The sequence below is a fragment of the Chrysoperla carnea genome, chromosome 3, assembly GCF_905475395.1.
Source record: "Chrysoperla carnea chromosome 3, inChrCarn1.1, whole genome shotgun sequence".
Lineage (NCBI taxonomy): Eukaryota > Metazoa > Arthropoda > Insecta > Neuroptera > Chrysopidae > Chrysoperla > Chrysoperla carnea.
Window position 1 is genome coordinate 30,357,866 of NC_058339.1, and position 19,524 is coordinate 30,377,389.

The window sequence follows — 19,524 nt, forward strand, 5'->3', positions numbered from 1 at the left end:
ACTCAATTTTTGGAAATTCTTATAGAAATATACAAGAGATAACAGGAAAATTTCATGGCAGCGATATGAAATAATGAACAGCGTGACAGCAATGGGAAATTTAATAAACTTTAAAAAAACCTCGCGTGTTCTTTGATTTGTTTAAACCATATTTTTGTTGTTGTAGACTTATCTAAATATAATTAAAAATAAAAACGATAAAGAAATAAAGATATATTTTTTTATACATATTTTTACATAATTTTAACAATTTTTGTTCAATTCAATATTCTTATTTACAAATATAATTATTATCACTAACTATAAATTACAATTTCAAAAAGAGGAAAAAAAAAAAAAATATATATAAATTAATTATTAAACATTATTAAAAAAATAATTGATATTGTGACTTGATATGATATGCGCTTTACGGATTTTCCATTTAGCAATGCGATTCTGATGGTATTTGTCCAGTAAGCTGTTGATGCACCCGTTGTTCAATGTGCTGTTAAGGCCACAGAAAAAATTGATAATTAAAACAGAAAATATTTTTATTCAATAACTAATACAATGACTGATTAATTTTTATCCTTTATTCTTTGAAAATAATTCAAACTAATAATTTTGATAAGATTTTTCCTCGAAGGGAAAAGTATATTAATCTGTCATCGATCAAGTACTGTAATTGAAAGTATTTAGAATTTATACTTATTTAAAACCACCACCATTTTTAAAATTAGTAGAATTGTGCAAAACACTTTAAAATTTGAATAACACCTTTTTTTTTTTTTAAACAAAAGCTCCAAGAAAATTCATCTTCAAATCTTCAAAAAAATTGGTTAAAAAATAAATCTTGCTTGGTTAAAGCAAAGCCGTTAGTAAAAAAGCATTGTGTTAAAGGATGATAAACTTTAGTCAAATTTAATTTTTAAAGTAAAAGGTTTTCAGAAAATAAATTAAAAAAAGTAAATAAAACTGCGTGTGTGAAGAAAAGAAATAAATAAGCCTTAGATTCTTAGAATATACTAGAGACTAATTAAAGTTCAATATTTTTGAGGAAATTTGAAGAATTTTGAGCGTTGGTTTTATACATTGATGCATAGCATATCGTCGTGGAACTTCGAACTAATCTGAATCAAACTCCGTTACGACACGCAAACTCTAGTCTTTTGTTGTAAAAAGAATTTACACTGGAAATAGAAATATTTTGCAAGCCTCAAGCCAAAAATGCGAAATATTATCGAAAAAATGCGAAATCTTGAATTGTCGATTACTATATTAGAATAGAAGCGTGCGGTTAGATAAAATTCTGATAGAATAATCGGCAAATAAATTTTACCATTTTAACTACAGTATTTAATTTCGAGATTAGAGCATTAAGGTCGCTTAAACCATAAAATTCCTCTGGATTAGATCCCAATGAAAGAATAGTGGGACTGATGTAACATGTATCACAATTTCTAGTTTTATAGGATCTCTAGTATAGAAATTTATTTTAGTTATCTATAGTTATTTTTTAGAAAAAATTTTCTTTAGATAGTTTATTCAAGGTCGTTTGATACATTTTGAGGTAAGTGATCTGACAAGAAGAAGAAATTTCCCATATTTTAGCAGAGCCCGTATCAATTTACGTTGTTACTATTATTTTCTTTAAAAAAAATTAAAATAGAAATTGGGCCCATAAAATAATTTCTTTGTATTTTTTTTGCTTTGTGTGTTGCCATAATTTATGTAAATAAAATAAGCGTACAAATAAAACTAGATGTAAAAAGTAAAAGCACTGATTAAAGAAATTGAAAGTTATCTCCATGTATCAAATTTGTGGAACAAAGTTCTTTATCGCTCGTTAAGACTCTGCGGATGAGAGCAAGGCCGGAAAAGTGTAAGACTTTGACCGTAACAAAATTTAGGATGCATTACTCACTACGTTATCCGGATCATGTTATGCGTATCATTAATTTAAAAGGAAAAATTGTAGGTTTGTAATGATTTTTTCATGTAATTACCTCCAAACGTTGTTAATTTATTACATTATGCCTGTAATTTAATACATAATATACAGCGAAAGGAACTTCAATCTAACTGGGTGTCCAAAGACAACGCATGTACTTTTTTACATTAATTTTTTTGTTTACTAAGATGTATTATCCTTAGAATTAATTTATGTTTACTAATAAGTATCAAACGTCCTTAGAAATACCATGCAAATGCGTGTTAGTAACCAATTAAAACAGCCTCCTTTATATTAGCCCGAATCAAGAATTACTTATGTTAAAAAAAATTGATTATACGCTTACCCGTTGTATTTGCCTGTTACGTTCATGTCTAGCAAGCAATTCATCATCACTTAAATATGCTAAGCTTTCAGATTTGATAATAGCACCTTCTAATTCAGGTGGCAATGGTGGTACATGAATTTTCTTCTTTCTTAATAATGACTTAACATTCCATAATGATGTTGAACTATTATTATGATTGATTCCTAAATTTCCTAACCTATTTAAACTGCCACAACTATTTTTCATCAGATCATGATTATTATTATTATTATTAATTCTAGAAATACGATCTATAGTTTGAGCTTTTTCTACATAACTAATATTTGGTTTATCTGTTATCGTTGCAATATTATTTGGTATACTATCTTGTCTGATTGGTGGTTTTGGTGGTATTTTTGAACGTATACAACATTCATTTACAATCATTTCATCATTTGAATTAATATTGACTAAAGTAATTGACTTACGTTTTGAATGATCATTATTGATTAAATTATTATTGATTGGTCGTCGTAATGATATTATCGTTGCTGTTTTTGTATTTAATATTGAACATGCTAATTTATTACCCAAATCATTTGTACTACCATTTATGGATGATGAATTTGATAATTGATGTGTATTGTTATTAATTATATTATTCGACCCATTAAAATTATGGAATGTTGGTGAACTATATCCTGAAGTACTTTGTGAATCAGTGTTTAATATGCTAATCACTGATGTGCTCTTACCATGTAATTGTGGTTTAAATGTATGTAGCACATCGGATGGAAAACATTCTGTCATTGGTGATGTTAGCTCAGCTAATGAACCAATTGCACTTAATGTTTTTTCATCACTTTCACTTGTATTATCATCAGTTATAGTACAATTATTATCTACGTTTAGTGCTCCACGTTGGTGCCATACATTTGATGTTTTTTGTATACGATACGGCGGTGGTTCTTCCGAAGGTGTTTCAATCGTTGTATTTGGACTTTCTAAATCTTGTATAAGTTGCAACGCAGCTTCTAATTCTTTTGAGAACTCTGCATCACTATTACTCTTCGGGTCAGTTGTGGTACGTGATGATGACTCCTCTTGGCGACTACTCTTATCTGATACAGTAACACTATGATCCCCACTTGGGGGTGACGATGTTTGATGTTTTAATTTATCTTTTTTATTCATAAACTGTTGCTGTAATTCTTGCATTAACGATGCATATTGTACTTTTTCACCACCGATTGGTGACCGAGAATCTGGATGACCTGGTGATTTACATGATACTGGTGATATACATCGTTGTTGTATATCCCGTTCACTAATCGCTGTACTTAAACGTGATCGATACACCGATGGTTCCGTTAATCGTTCTAAGCACTCATATATTTGTGGTGTGACTACAACAAGACTCACTTGTGACGAGCTTGCGGATAATACATTTGGTGATGGTGTCCGTGAGAAACTTTTCATTGCACTCAATTTTCGAACACCACCGCCAACGTTTGTGTTATTACTATTACTATCATCGGACGCTTCTTCTATATGTACAACGGGTGTTTTTAATATGTTATCTGTGTCTTCGAATGCTAGTGCGCTACTTGTTATTGAACCGTTACGTGTAATAATATCATATTTTAAACTTTGTTTGGTCGGTGTTGGAACACTTAAAGTTGTTGAATCGTTATTATCAATAACATCATCCAATTTTAGATATGGACTATTTTCAGAATTGTTTGTTGAGACTGTTGCATCGGCATCGAATACCCATGATTGAGCGTATGCATTATATATATTTTTATTTGATTTTGGTGCTGTATTCTTTTTTGGCTGAAACAAAAAAAAAATTGTTCAAAGAAGACCGTGAGCACATGAGGAAGTAAAAATTACGTGATTATTTTTATCTTCCTTTTTAACCCCATCTTATGTTAGAAGTCTGTCGAATGGTAATTGAAAGTGCCCTGACAATTTGAGAGTTTCTGACAATAAATTCTACGGTATTTCTACGGTGTGCCCAAGGAATCAGTTTTGGGCCCAGTATTTCTTATCTATTAAGCCATATGTTTGAATAAAGATAAACCGAAATAAATGAAAAACAACACTTATTATTTTCAGATCACAAGTGTTTAATTCACTTGCAAAGGTATTTCCTGTTTAAAAATAAGAATAAAATTAATGTACATACCCTAGGAATAATATACTCTATATCAGACACTTGTTCATGTGATCCTTTATTCTTCTTCGCTTTGGCAGTTTGAGATCGATTTTGACTTTGTATTGAACAATATGTAAATTGACTATCAACAAACGCTGTAATAATCACAACGGCTGCACAAATACGTGTAGTGAGTACAACTGGAAGATAAACAAACAAACAAATTTTAAATAAATATTAAGAAAAAAAAAATTATAACATACCATTGTTAAATTAACACAAGATTACATTATTATGTTAAAGGCAAGTTTGGTATAGTACAGACAATGGACTTAAAAAATAATCAATTAAAAAATTTGAGTATGATTTATAATACAGTAACTTTGCCGTTTGAAAGTACGGAGTAGTCTGCATCAAATTCGGTAGTTCTGATTTTTAGCAGACTTGTTTGAGATGTTGTCCCAATGAATAATCAAAGTTTGTGACCTCGAGCGACGAACGCAACTTTGTCAAAAATCGAAAAAACCCGTGAAAATAATTTTAAAAGTAGACTAAATTTTCTATAACATGAGACTAAAATCGTCTCTGTTGACACAATAGTTTCCGAGATAAACCCTTCCAAAGTTTATCATTTTTTCTAACTTCGCAATTTTCTGCAATATACTATTTATAACAAAATGTCATAAAAATTAATTAATTAATATCATATTTATATGAATATCCGGACTTAAGTGGGCTGGATATATTAGATCCCTTTGAAAATGGTATTCTGAATAATACCATAATACCTTCAAAAAGGGCTATTATTGAATAAATTAATAATAGCTTCCATTATGCAGGCTCTAGAGGAGGACACTAAAGTTGGAATTTTATGAGGTCTGCGGAGATGCACAATATTTTAAAGGGTGAAAATGACCCACTTTATACTAAAGTAAATTTTGCTTTCTATAACATGGTATTCATGACTTTTAAGTTGAAAATATTTTCGCTTCGTTGTGCGTACAGAATTTTTACATTAGTATGATGTGATAATTGTAAGTATTGTATTTAAATACAACGAGAATTATTAATTAATATTATCGTAATTATTATTAATTTTCTCACAATAATAGAGAAATAAGTTTTTATTTTTTTTAACCTACATTTTAAATAACAGATTCACTTTTATCTAATAATTTATAAAATGTAAATAAAAAAAAAACGGGGAGTAAATAAAGATTTTATTTAATTCAATTAATGACATAAAATTAATAATAAAATTATAATTGGTGGGAGGGAATTACGTACGGAAATTGCATTCACAGCCCACGAGTATCTTTCAATCTTTTCTTTAGAAGGAAAGGAGTTTTTCAATTTAATGTATTTAAGACTGTGTCAAAAACAGTGACTTGGCTATGCGAATTTCTCAAAACTGTTCTGTTATGGATAGTTTTCGCATTGCAGGTGGATATCCAAGTTTCTAGGCGTTATAATTTTAGTAAATTTTCTTTTAACCACTGACTAATATGGCTCAGGAGTGAATTTTGTTTTATGTTACTCCATGTATGCACGATCTGCAAGTGGCGTCATATATTCGGGATAAGTCGTATGATCCATCAGAACTTTCATCATTTTACCACGAAGAGCCATTCAAAAAACTTTGTTAAGGATGATTATCTCTAGATTATCTGTCTATGTGGTAGGTATGATTCAAAAAGGTGGGAAATTTCACCAAAATCTGCTTAAAAGTTTGTAAATTTTATATTTCTTTTACTCTTCGTAATCCACTGTAGGGAGCTTTTTCCAGTTTTAGTCGCCTGGTACCAAAATTAAATTCTTCATCGCATATTTTGATTAAACAATTTAGAATTTTTCTTCTGTAAGTGTTTTATTAATGAAAGAGCAATAAAATCGTCGATGAAAAACAAAGAAACATAATATTATTAGGCATAGTTATAAGCATTTTCACGAAATTTTATCAAAATTTTTAATTTTTTATTAATTTAAAAAGTTGGTAGTTTTTCCTTGCTAGGTAGTACCTAGAGTTGGTATCTACCTATAAGTTCGAAGAGTTGGCAACACTGGCTGTGATCCCGTTTTTGTGATATTGAATGCAAGGTATGAGACCGGAGCCTGGAACCTAACCGGAGCATAAATTTCCAACATTTTTCAACATAGTAAAATTTCTTTGAAAATTAGTTGAAGGATTTCATGATTTATATGCCAAATAAAATAAATATAATTTTTCTTTTGAGTAATTTAATGCATTCTTCCCTCAAGCAACAGATTTTATTTCTCCTCGTAAACGAATGAATAAATGTAAACTTTCTCTCAATATTTTCATATCTCATTAACTTAGAAATAATGTTGGTCCACACGCAATAAAAATTGCGTGTTAATACTATTTTTGCTCGTAAACAGTGCGTTTATTGGTTTTAAACGCATCTATTGTGTTAGAATTATTTTTTGTTATTACATCTTTGCATGCAATACTAATTAAATATCCGGAAATACGCATGTATAAGGAGGCAAAGAGTAAGATTAAATTTAATGACATATCGACACTTCTTAGGAAGAGATTCGTGCATTTATTGAATCTAGCATGGCATGTAGTAATCGGACAATATCACGAAAGTTAAGAAGCTGAAGAAAGAGACGAATTTATTTGGCAAACATCTCTATGGATTTTTTTATAGACGAAAAAGATTTCCAATCTTTACGTTATTCGTTTTTCATCTCAAATACGTTCCTGTATAATATCTGTAAAATAAACTTTATAATAGAGATATTGTAAATATTTGAAATTATTATAAAGTTTTTCTATTCATGTTTTCATTCAGAAAGGCAACTGTAATAATAAATATTTTCTCTGAATTAAACGAAAAAGAAAAAAATATATAACAACATGTCTTGGGGAAATCTAAACGACAAGGATGCTTCTGTTATATGGTACAACAGACAATCTTTAAATAAGTATAATATCTTATAAAACCGAGTGTCTGAAAAAAAAAAACAATACTTCTAATCGGCTTGGAAAACTTTAAAAAAATAAGTAAGATTTTCCACTATAGGTAAGATTTTGTCAAGAAATCTTCAAATAAGTGGGATCGCACGTTTCCACTGCTTTCACCATAATTAAATTTTAAAAGGTATCACAATAAAAATGTAATATTTATTTTCATTAACGAACTTGACCTTTCAAATACCAAAACCCTTCTTGATACCAAATTTTATTCAAATTGGGCTTAAATTATAACCGCTAGAGAGGGTACAGATACATAAACGTTGGTCATTTTTGACATCTATTAGGTAGGAACATTTGAAGAAATTTTTTCAAAATTCCATCATTAGTATAAGTACCTAGTAGCTTCTATTTCTTTCGGAGGAAATTCGCTAATAAAACACAGGATATATGGCACCTAAAGTTTACATGAAAAATTAAGCGGAAATTATATTCTGATTTTAAGTTTTGTTTATTTGAACAGTGATGCAACCAGGATGGTACCTTAACAAATAACCTTTGTATTAAGTTTTAAGCTGCCTTATACCTAAATACAGAATGTTATTTTTTTATACCACTTGGTTTATTCAAAACATGTTGTTATTCTTTAGAAGTCAAAGAGGTGGTTGTTGATTCGGTGTATGTGGATATGTGAATGTCTTCTGATTGACATGTTTCCTTTATAACCCGAAGGAGGTTGATACTATTTCTTCTTTCATTCATTCGAAAAAAAAAAGGATCTTGACTGCATGTTGCGAACACTTCTATTTAACTTTACTAGTATCATTCATAAGATCTTTCTCACGAACATTACAGCATTTGGTAACGTACTATTTATTAAAGGAATATGTTGAAGTATATAAATATTTTAAAATCTACTACATCTTCTTTTAATTTTTTTTCTTAAATAGAGATACGATTATGGGCTTAAACGTATTAGGAAACCATAGTATTTACAATAATTCTGTTGAAATTATATTGGGGAGGGGGGTGGTTTGATTTGCAACTTGGGTGTTTCAAAACAATCGATTATTTTCTAGAAAATTATCTCCAAATATGAGATATTAATATTAATTACAATTTTCAGTTTTATTAAATTCATGTAAATACCACGGAAATCATAAATGAATCTTATTTATTTATTGTTCACAAAAAGGGCTAACTGACCAGCCCTGTTCTAACGTTTAAATGACTGACTGTCATAACTGTTATCTATATGCAATATACAAGCTGTATAACAATTTTCAGCTTTAGTAAATTCATTTTAGTACCACGTAAAACTTAACTTTTTCGATAGAATATATCTGACCCATGTTCTATCGCTCGCTTGATTAACCGCAGTATGTGTGTGTACACAACTACTATAACAAATCTTCAAATTATCAGCTTCAGTAAATTCAATGAATTTTTTTTGGGATGGCTCTTAATCCAATATTGACCTATCTAAAAACAAAATTTAGTCAAATAATTTATCAAATAGATTTTGTATATTTGAGAAAATCTAATTGAAATATATGTCACGTCTTTAAGTATGTATGACTACTATATCCAGCTCCCATTATATTTAGTTCTATATGGTATTTTTTTTATACGAAGAGTTAGAAACTTCTATGTAACACATACAGTTCACAGTTTAAACTACTACGTACCGAATAATAGTTTATATTCATCTATAATGCTAGTAATTTTACTTGCTATACAGCATTAGTACATATTCTTTATATATAATATAATCATTGGTGCGTCTGCTTGTAATCGTGAAAGTCAAATTGACTAATTCCAAAAATATATTTGCCAGTCGAGCTTATAGTTCTATGCGATACTTCCCAGAAGCGTAAGCTTGAAGGCAAGCATAGAAAGAGAAAGCTAAGGCCAAAGCCCGACCGAAGAATGTCTAGTTGGCTCAACCCTCTCTTAAGCACCGAGAATGTAGATATATTATAAACAGGGTTGGGTAGAGAAATGTGAAATTTTGAAAACGTTAGAAAACAAAAACACGTCATTATTTACTCTTTTACCATCTTAAAATACATAAAAAAACATTTAAGAAAATAACATAAATTGAAGTTTTAAGTAAATAAAGAAAGTGGTACCCATGAAAAAAGGACCCAGCAATAGGTGGTTCAAATCTTACGGAAGACTTCAAATCTTAGAGTTGTTTTTTAAACTCGTTATACCTTTTTTTTTCATAAGTATCATTTATAATTCTTTTAAATATAATTTATGTAATTTTCTCAAATGCTTCAAAATCGCACAGTTCTATGCCCTAACCTGTATTTTTAGGACTGCAAATAGTCAAATACCATAGTACAAGCGTAGCAAACTCTGAAGGAAAAACCGAAGCCATGCCAAAAGTTTCTCCCTCTTCCATATTCTTTTAAGAGTACAAACATAAAGTATCTAAATTACCGAAGTCAATTTAAACCTTCTGTGTTAAGGAAAGGAAGTTAAGTGTCAAGAAGGTCTTATGAGGGACAAAAGATACTTCTTTGCTGGAACTACCCAAAAAAGCTGACGGGTAATGGCTAGTACTATATACATTACTAAAATATTTATAGTTTGTGCTAAAAGTGTCATTTGTATAATGTGACACACCATGCCACACAAACTATTTGTAACATAAACATGAATAATTTATTTTATTTATATTGTCAAACAAAAATTTATATGGACTAAAATTTTATATTATTTTATTTATTATACATTTATATTATAAACTTACACTGATTTAGTTGGGGAGAAACATCTGTTAAGATTGAATTAGGCTCTCGATTGTAGAATTCTGTTCCTGAGCATTCTATTCGGTTTGATTTACAATTCTCTGAAATAAACGTTCTCGGTTCTTTTTTGATTGGGTTAACTTTCTTTTTTTGAAACGATATGAACAGTTAGTTGGAAGCGTCGAAAACAAGACAAAATATATATTTCTATGTTAATAGCTTTACGACATAAAGCTTTACGGAGCTCCCACCATGTATTGCTACTACATAGTTATCAATTTGAATAGTTTTTAAATAATAAAAAATCAGTATTTTTTTATTGAAAATTTACGTTTCTTCAAACAATAAGAATACATTCGGAATTTAAATTTCTAGAAAACTTTTCATTAATCTGTATTTGAAGGGTTGCCTATCTATAGGCTCAGAAATAAGCTACATACAAGGTATATAGCGTCTTATATTTCGAATATTAAAAGAATCAGAGAAAAAAATAGATAGCTTTAAAACAATCTTTGTTTGACCACAAAGACACCATATAAAAAAAATATATAAATCCTTTTATGCAATATATGACAAACGTTTTCAGGGCAAGAAAACTAACTTTTCAGAAAGAGAAACGGTAGACAGCATTCATATGCATACTAAATGCAAAACTGCATTAGATTTTTTTGTAGTCACTCTATATATTTTTTTTTATTAAATTAAACTCGGTATCAACTCATGTGTGTACATATCATTGCTAGGCTACAAAAAACTTTCAAGGTATATAGTTTGGCAAATAGAATAAGGTTCACATACTCGGAGTAGGTAAGTTTCGTCACAAAACATAGTAAGTACAACAATTTCGTTTTAGCAAATGGCGTGTAACTTCTAATGTATTCGTAAGGTATAATTAATACGATATGAGACGAGATGTTTTTAAGGAAATTGTTACTGTATTTAAGGCGTTTTTAAAAGAGAGAACCAAGGCGCATATTATTCCAACTTCCTTGAACCATTTGAAGATCATCAAAGAGTGGCTGATCTAATTGCAAGAGCTGGGCAGTGACAAAAGAGATGAGCCATCGTTTCTTCCTCCGCCTCAATGTGACAGCTTCTTCAATAGTGTTGTATTACTAGGCCGAAGCGTTTGACATGATTGTTTCCCTGTCAGTGTTCTGTAATATCCGGTACCATAAAACGTATAGAGGCTCGTGGAAGGGAGTTTATATTTTCAAAACGCCTCCTGTTGTAACCTCGACTAAAATAATTTTTTGGTACCACAAGAACGTTCGTTTACGAACCGTCTAATACAGATGTTATTTGCCAAAACAATATTATCAGAAGATTCAGAAGTTTATTTGAGTAATGGGACGGAACTTCTATGTAGTCTATACATTTACATTAAATTCATTCTAGTGACACAATGTCAATATTTTCACGTACGATTATTCAACAGGAAATTGAAAAAGCATTGAAAAATAATAATCCCTAGAGAGGCAGTAGTGTTAGTGTCATACTATAAGATATGAACTTTACAATTATTTTCCTACGGAGGGTTTCTAAAGACGCCTTCAGATAATAAAATCGGCGTAATGTTTTCTTGGTAAACCATTGGTGATATTTCTAGTACTAAGAAAGAACTGAAATAATTGCAAAAGAAATAAAATTGATTTCATTTGGTTATTCTAAAAATGTTCTTAATTGTAAAACTTCCATTAGCACATAAACATATGGTAGTCAAAATAATATATTATTTGGCGTAAAAACTTAAATGTACAACTAAATCCCTGGTTTTTTAAGGATATAGTTGGGATATAGAAGGATAAAATTAGTCATTCAAAAAAGAAAAATGATCACTAAACAAATGAAGTTATTTTCTTTTACAGTTTCGAAGCTACACCATCTTTTTTTTTTGTATAAAAGGGTTGTTCTCATACCTTCTTTTAGTTCAATGTTAATAATATTAACCTAGTTTGTAAAGCCAAGCTTACGCTGTCGTTTCATTTTTGACGCTTTTGAACATTATTGTTTTAAACATTAAGAGCGTAGGATTTAATATAGAAAATCAAATCGTTAAGTTTTTGCTGATCTTAAGACGGTCTATTCAACTTATATTCAAAAAGTCTTCTTCAAAACCCCAAGTCATTATTCAATTCAAACTTCCCATATCCTTTTGCGCGATTCTGTGGTGTTAACGGTGTGAAAAATATTATTAAAGTTGAATAATTAAGTAAGTTAATTTTTTGATATAAAATTAAGAAACACTGGCTTATATTGGAATGTGGACTAAAGAGTACAAACTAAATATAAAAAGTAAACGAAGATTAAAGGCGCTTAAAGATGCTTTGTTATAATTATTCCAGCCTTAAATATAAAAATTGGGAAACTTTTCTTTATTTAAAAATTTCTCATTCAAAACTTTATTTGTACTTTTTATACCCTGTATATATGAAATATATAAAGGTATCCTAATTTTAAGTCCCAACTTTGCAACGCGTAGAAAAAAATTTGGGTATAGATGTTCATAAAATCACCGAATTAATTTCTGTTAGTCATCACGACAGTTAATCACGATAACTCAAACAAAACTTTGGTAGTCATTTTCTATAAAACTATAAAAGATAGGGAGGGAATTAGTGGTATTGTGCAAGATTCTCTAAAAACAAAGATCAGTTCTAGAAAATATTTCCAAAAATTTTCGGAATTTTCGAAAAGTAAAACAAATGGCGACCGAAAGACCGCCATAATTGAGTTGCTTTTTTAAACTCTCCTAATTTATTAAAAATAATGTAAGCACTGACATTCATCACTTTCTACATAGAGTATTTCAACAATTAACTCATTTGTATAATATTTTAATAAAAGCGGGTTCTTAGTTATAACAATTTATTTTTAGTTCACTTTAGTCCATGAATAAATCGCAACAATCTGTTCATATTAAAATCAACTTTATAAATAAATCTTGTTGTTTTTATATGCAACTTGTGTATCATACTTGTAATTACTTTTGACTATATATACTATAATATTTTCATTATGATTACGATTTCACAGTAAGTAGAATATAATAAAAACGCAATCTGGAGAACAGTTGGAGATAGCCTAATGTTGTTACCACAACGAAGAAAAAATACACAATTTTTTTTAATTTAATAGAAAATCTTATACAAAGGATAATAATTTTAAATTTTAATTATTAAAAGATAGACGTTTTATATCGTATCTTATGCTAGGAACAAGAAACCACAGGTGCTTTACTTTGATTGTAGATTGTTTCTATCAAATAAAGATAACAAAATGACCGTAGCACAAAGGCTGCGCTCGGCTAACCAGATCTGAATCTGTTTTATCTTTAAGACGCATGGTGTTCAGATACTACCCGAGATATACTGAACGGCCAGTTCAATTAAACGCAGTTAATATTAACACAAGAAAGCTAAATGTTATGCCAGCTTTAAAAAAATGTACCTAAGTATAATTTTCACCCCTTAAAAGAAAAAATATAAGAGACTGTTAGGCTTGAAATACATTTCAAATCTAGATTTCGAATGCTTTTTTTAGATAATCTTTACCTCATCAATACCTCAGAAATTTGCTGTTCTCAACCAATTTTTCGAGTCTTAGGGATTTAGATATTTATTCAGAGTAATTGATCCCCGAAAAACAAAATAATCTAGCTCATTTGACGATTTATACTTTTCGAGATATCTTCTCAATTTTTTATACCATGCATGTATGAAATATATCAAGGTATACTAAGTTTAATCCCAACTTCTATGTTTATTTAGCGTCCGCGAATTCATACCTTACGTAAACATAAAAATCCCTATAAACATGGATCCTATAATAAAACGTTACGGGAATAAAGATAGCCCAGAGCTTGAGAAAAGCCCATGTTTATAGAAATTTTTATGTTGATTTTGGGTCACCGAATAAGTACCAAAAATATTAAGTCAACCCTGTGAATAATGTAATAAAAAAAGTAAAAAATGTAAGGAATAATTACCATAATATATATTATTACTATTATTAATAAAATTATTCTTCTCGTCTGGTAATAATTCTGAAGTACTATTCTTCCCTAGTAGTAATGCTGTAGTTATGTCCGCGAATGCATCTCCAACATTGGCCATCAAGAAATGCCATTCACATATAGCCGCATTTACCGTGTTTACGATTATTACTGCGACTATTAAATATAGTAACATTTCTTGACGGCCCGCTGTTTGTTTTCCAAAACATGCAAACATTCCGCCACAGATTCCAACTAAAACGTTCTGTAAACAAAAGAATATAACAACTATAAATAATTATTAATTTTAATTATACATGATATAGGGTGGGACAGTAAAATATGTGATTTTGAAAAGGCTGCAAAATATTCCCCATCTTAAACCACACAAAAAAGCATTTAAAATTGTATAGGAATCCAGTAGACCATATTTTTCTTTCCCTTTTATATTTTCCTGTCATTAATTCAGAAGTCATAATGAAGCTTATGATACCATCGAGATTACGATAAAGCTTTTTATCAAAACAATATTGAATTACTGAAACAGTGAATCCGTCCAGAAGAAACAAGAAGAAAAATTGATCTAGGAAATTGGGGCAAAATCGAAATTTAATATATTCTACTATGTTTTATTAAAACACTGGGGTGTATTTTGTCTTTTTACTGTTTCGTTAGGTATCCTTTTTATAAATTTTAAAATTATATCATTTATATGTTTAGTTTGCAAAGTTATCAATATATAGCAATTTTAATTGTTATTTGCGAATGTCAGAGTCCGTTCAAATTTAAAAAATAAAATATTATCAAAAATTTACAAACTTACCCATGAGCCAGCCCATATATTTGAACTTAAACTAAATATTGGTATGGATATCACAAAAAATATTCCAATTACAATCTGGACCGCGCCCGTTGATACATAAATAACACTCCCTAGGACATGTAATGCTGTCCATATTTTTTTGCATGATATGCACATTCCCGAACCTGGAAACAATGGAAACACAAAATATTATAATCACAATTTAACATTATTTAAAACTATTGTAGTTGAAATGTACACGAAATTCTACAACTTTAGTATAAATAAAACAAACTTTTGAATTTTTGTTACATACTTTTTTAGTTTTTAATAAATTTTAATAATTATTATTTATACATATATAATTTTTTTATAAAACAAAAATTATTCTATGCGTTTTTAAACATCTAAATTTTTTTTTTAATTTTTAAAATTCAATACTTTAAAAACAAAAAATTGTTATTATTTTAATTTTAATTATGTAATTATAATTTTGTCTAGTTAAAGGTAGCTATATATGTTACTGCAAAGTTCAAAATATGATCGTAACAGTTAAAACTCTATGAAAATGGTGCAAATAATTAATAATATGAGGTTTTTACCCCTTAAAAATAGTGGGATATCTTGTGGTTAATTTTTGAGCTATTGTTTATTTCACTGCTAAGAGTTCAAAGAATTTCTAAAAAGAATATCCCAAGGTTGATGATCAACGTATCTACTTTCGTATCGAAAACAATAGTTGACATAGAAATAAGGATATAATTTATTTTGTTTGAGTAACGAGCGTATTTTTAACACCTGTAGTGGCTCAACAACTTTAATCAGCAATTTTCCATGAAAATTTGATCACACGTTTGAAGGTAATGTATCCACAACACAAATATTGTGGTTTTGAATCCACAATACAAATATTGTAGAGATTTTTTGAATAAAACTTACAGATTGTAATAAAAATTGTTAAATTTTTAGTAGTTTTGATCGATTTTTAATAAATTCAAACATGCCTAAAGTTATTGAGAGTTTCTAATTCCATTCGCCGTTTTAACTATCCATAGGCCGTTCACTTTATAGATCAAGTATAAGAAAGTGCTAATTTCAATGTGAATTAGCCTTTATAGTAAGTGTATAGTTTATGCGTGCAATGAAACTTGTGCAAGCATATTGTTTCAAATATGCAGATATTATATGAACTGTCTAGTCACTTTAAATAATTATTTCGTTAAAATAAAGATATCCGGAATAGTACCTTACAAAATTTTGGGCCCAAAGTTATTCGCAATTTCATAAACGTGCAATTATTTACGTATTAGTTTTCGTCTAATGTCAAGTTTCGGCTCTTACTATGATTTAAAACTGAAATGGACACTAAATGTGGAGACGTTACCTATAAGCAATTAAAGCTACAACCTATGCTTAAAAAAAATTCCAATTTATTTCACGATTCGACGAATTTAATTTAAATTCGAATTAAGACATTATTTCTCTTAATTTCTTTACATCTGAATATCTCGCCAGAGCTGCCCCTATTAAAAAATGACCTGAACAAAAAGTGTAGAGTTTGAGAAGAACATTTTCATCTAAACCACTCTTTTTGAATATCGTCAGTTTTCGAAGAAAATACAACCTAAAAATATGTCCTTATTGCAATTAACCGAAATAATTCATTTTTTAAGTGCGAGATATTCAGATGCATAGATTAGAATGGCTTACCCTGTATATACATTTATCGAAGTTATTTTTAGAATCAATTCATTTGAAAACTAATACATTTTCTAAATATTTATCAAAAGTAATTAAAATATTTTGATTTGCATGACTTAAAAAATAGTTTTTTTTTTAACCTTGAGTTAGTGAAATTGAATAAATTTTAACGGGCGTTCAATTAAACTGGTACGCATTTTTATCAGAGGAACAAACGGTTAAAACATTAAAGTTTTAAGATCACAAGATTCCTAAAACAAATTTTCGATTTTGTATTTCGGATGTCAATCTTAGCGATTCAATTGGTTCAACGTTACCAATTCCGTACGCGGTATGCCTAGGGTGGCGTGTTCGATTCTCACCATTACAACACAACAAAAATTAATTTAATGAGCAGTTGCAATTGGCTTATGTTAAATGTATAAAGGAGATTTACCCAGCCTGTCAAAATAATTGAGGAGCTGCAATTTTCAGCGGAAAGCAATGGTTCCTATGAGTGGAAAGTCAATATAACGTAACCTATCCTCACTGTTCGGTTGTTTGTTCTAATTTATGAAACACTGGGTATATACTTAATATGCAATATCAATGAGAAAAAAATTATCGTTGATTGAAAACGTGAGCACGTATATTTTTTTAGTTTAACTATTAAATATCACGTGAATAGGGTATTAATTTTAGACGATATAATTAAGTGGAAATTCTAATTTTAAACTTGCCTTAATTATAGAACCTTATTAAAAAGCACATTATTATTATAAGATTTAAGTACCTAAAATTAAAAGTACACGATACGAAATTTTATGTGGATCTATCTATGTCACTATCGATGTAAATGCCACACTGATTTAATCATTGAGGGAATAGTACTATTAGCAATATTTTTGGCGGACGAGTCAATGCAGTATAGGCGTTGGCCCATACTGGTTGGCAATATTACAATACTTCTGGTAGATAGCCCTATTCAATACTGTACTACTACAGTATCTGCTTCTATACCATCTTGTATTTGAAATCTTGTATTTTTTTTCAATTACTCTCTTATATCTGTCGTACATCAAACGCAATTGAAATGGAATAAGTGATCATGCAGACAATCTATAGAAGAAAGACGTATTTGCTAGTTCTCAATGGAGAATATTAATGAAATTCTTTTTCGCATTTCGAAACAAAATATGAAAATACTATAAAATAGATGCCAAAAAAAGAAATTAAAATTTAATCGGCTTAGAAATACCGACGATACAAGCATTTTAAACTACTAATTAGGCAGATATATTGGACATATATACCATATTTACCATAAGAACTCCTTGCTTTTTGTTTTGCTAGAAAGAGACACAAAAAAATCTTTGATGGCTTTTATCTTGGTTGTTTTTATAAATTGTTATGAATGGCCTTCTATTAATCTAAAAAACCAATCTAAGTAAAAAGAGCGTAAGGGTATTTAGCTCCTCAACTGACGGAAGTAAAAGCCTTATTTAAATACCGTAGAGCTACTTGCAACTAGCTTTGACGGCTATACGTACAAAAAAGTCAAATCTTGATCTTTTTCACCAATCCTTAACTCGATTAGAATATCAAAAACATCTACCTATTCATAAATAATCATCATACTAACTCCTCTATTTTTTTCGAAGAATGACAAAGGAAAAACCTTAAAATCTGCACATATGGATGTCATATGAGTATTTCACAACAAATTTTTAATTATATACTATTAATTATCCAATAAATGCAGTTATAAAATATATAAAAATCTTAATAAATATAATAATAAAAATAGGTAATAATTAAATTTTACGTAATTATATTAAATAATATAAATTTTTTTTTTATAAAAATATATTAAGTTAGATTAAATTGAAAATATTTCTCACAATATAATGATTTTTAAGTGTACATATTATATACTTCTAGACGTAATAAAAAAAAAATTGTTTGTTGTCGTGGCGGAGGATGTGAGGAAATTTTGTGAGAAAATATACTCATTAAATTTTATAAAAATAATAGAGAATATATTGTTATTGTTAAGAATATTATTATGGTATAGTATTTTACTATGACGGAGTAACTAAATGGTTTAGCGAGTGTAGACGCCTTTTAATAATATACAAGTGTAGGTATTATAATATTTGTTGAAGTAAATCACAGTAAAAACTGTAATACATAAATATAAAATAAAATGTACAGAGAATATTTTTATACTATAACGATATAAGTATAATTTTTACGCGATCCGAAAGTTTTCAAAGACATTGCACATTGGTTACAGAACCGTTCCTTGCGGAAATATTTATAATTTCATAATATATTAGTCATTAGTAAAATAATCTCCTATTATATGTTATAATAGGGTATTCCACTATTTTTGAAAAAGTACTTCAAAATGTTGATTTTGCTAATAAAAAGCCACCAAAAATTTATTTCGGAAAAATACACAAGCTTTCGTGCCAAAAACTTAAATTAAATTTTAAACCTTTTTTAAACTGTCAAAAACGCGGGCATCCAATTTGATGACGTAATATGGATATCACTATACGAAATAACACAAATAATTTTGACAGATATATTCATAGACATCTGATTATAATAAATATAAATACTTATTATCTATGTATATATTATACCCAGCTGTCTTCACTGAACTAACTGGTGGTCTATGACTCATACCGCTATGACATCACAGCAGGGCTTGCCCGCGTTTTAGGTCACGTGATACACAGTTAAAAATTATGATTTTTAATTTTAATGTTTTAAAAGAAAAATGTGCTTTTATGCATCGAAATCAGAATATTTAAGTATATTTTTACATAAATTTTAACTTTTTTCAAATTTCATGATTTATTTTTGACTAACGATAATACCTTATTAGTTGCTGGTGTATATATATTTTGGGAAACAATTTTTTCGGGTACGGAACCCT

The 19,524-nt window shown here is 29.0% G+C and overlaps 1 protein-coding gene across 3 annotated transcripts in view; it reads right to left on the reverse strand.

The window, feature by feature from the left end:
* Positions 1 to 387: 387 nt before the first annotated feature.
* LOC123295694 overlaps positions 388 to 19,524 on the reverse strand; it is a 70,236-nt gene continuing 51,099 nt past the window's right edge. Inside the window, exons 3-8 of one of the 3 annotated variants that reach the window (XM_044877118.1) lie at positions 14,919 to 15,082; positions 14,090 to 14,360; positions 4,432 to 4,601; positions 2,996 to 4,076; positions 2,729 to 2,941; positions 407 to 487 (exon numbers count right to left, since the gene is read on the reverse strand). In XM_044877118.1, coding sequence (XP_044733053.1) covers positions 480 to 487; positions 2,729 to 2,941; positions 2,996 to 4,076; positions 4,432 to 4,601; positions 14,090 to 14,360; positions 14,919 to 15,074 — 1,899 coding nt within the window. In that variant the 5' untranslated portion in view covers positions 15,075 to 15,082 and the 3' untranslated portion in view covers positions 407 to 479. Of the gene's footprint in view, positions 488 to 2,728; positions 4,077 to 4,431; positions 4,602 to 14,089; positions 14,361 to 14,918; positions 15,083 to 19,524 lie in introns of all 3 variants that reach the window. The other 2 variants (XM_044877119.1, XM_044877116.1) reach the window with 2 other exon arrangements.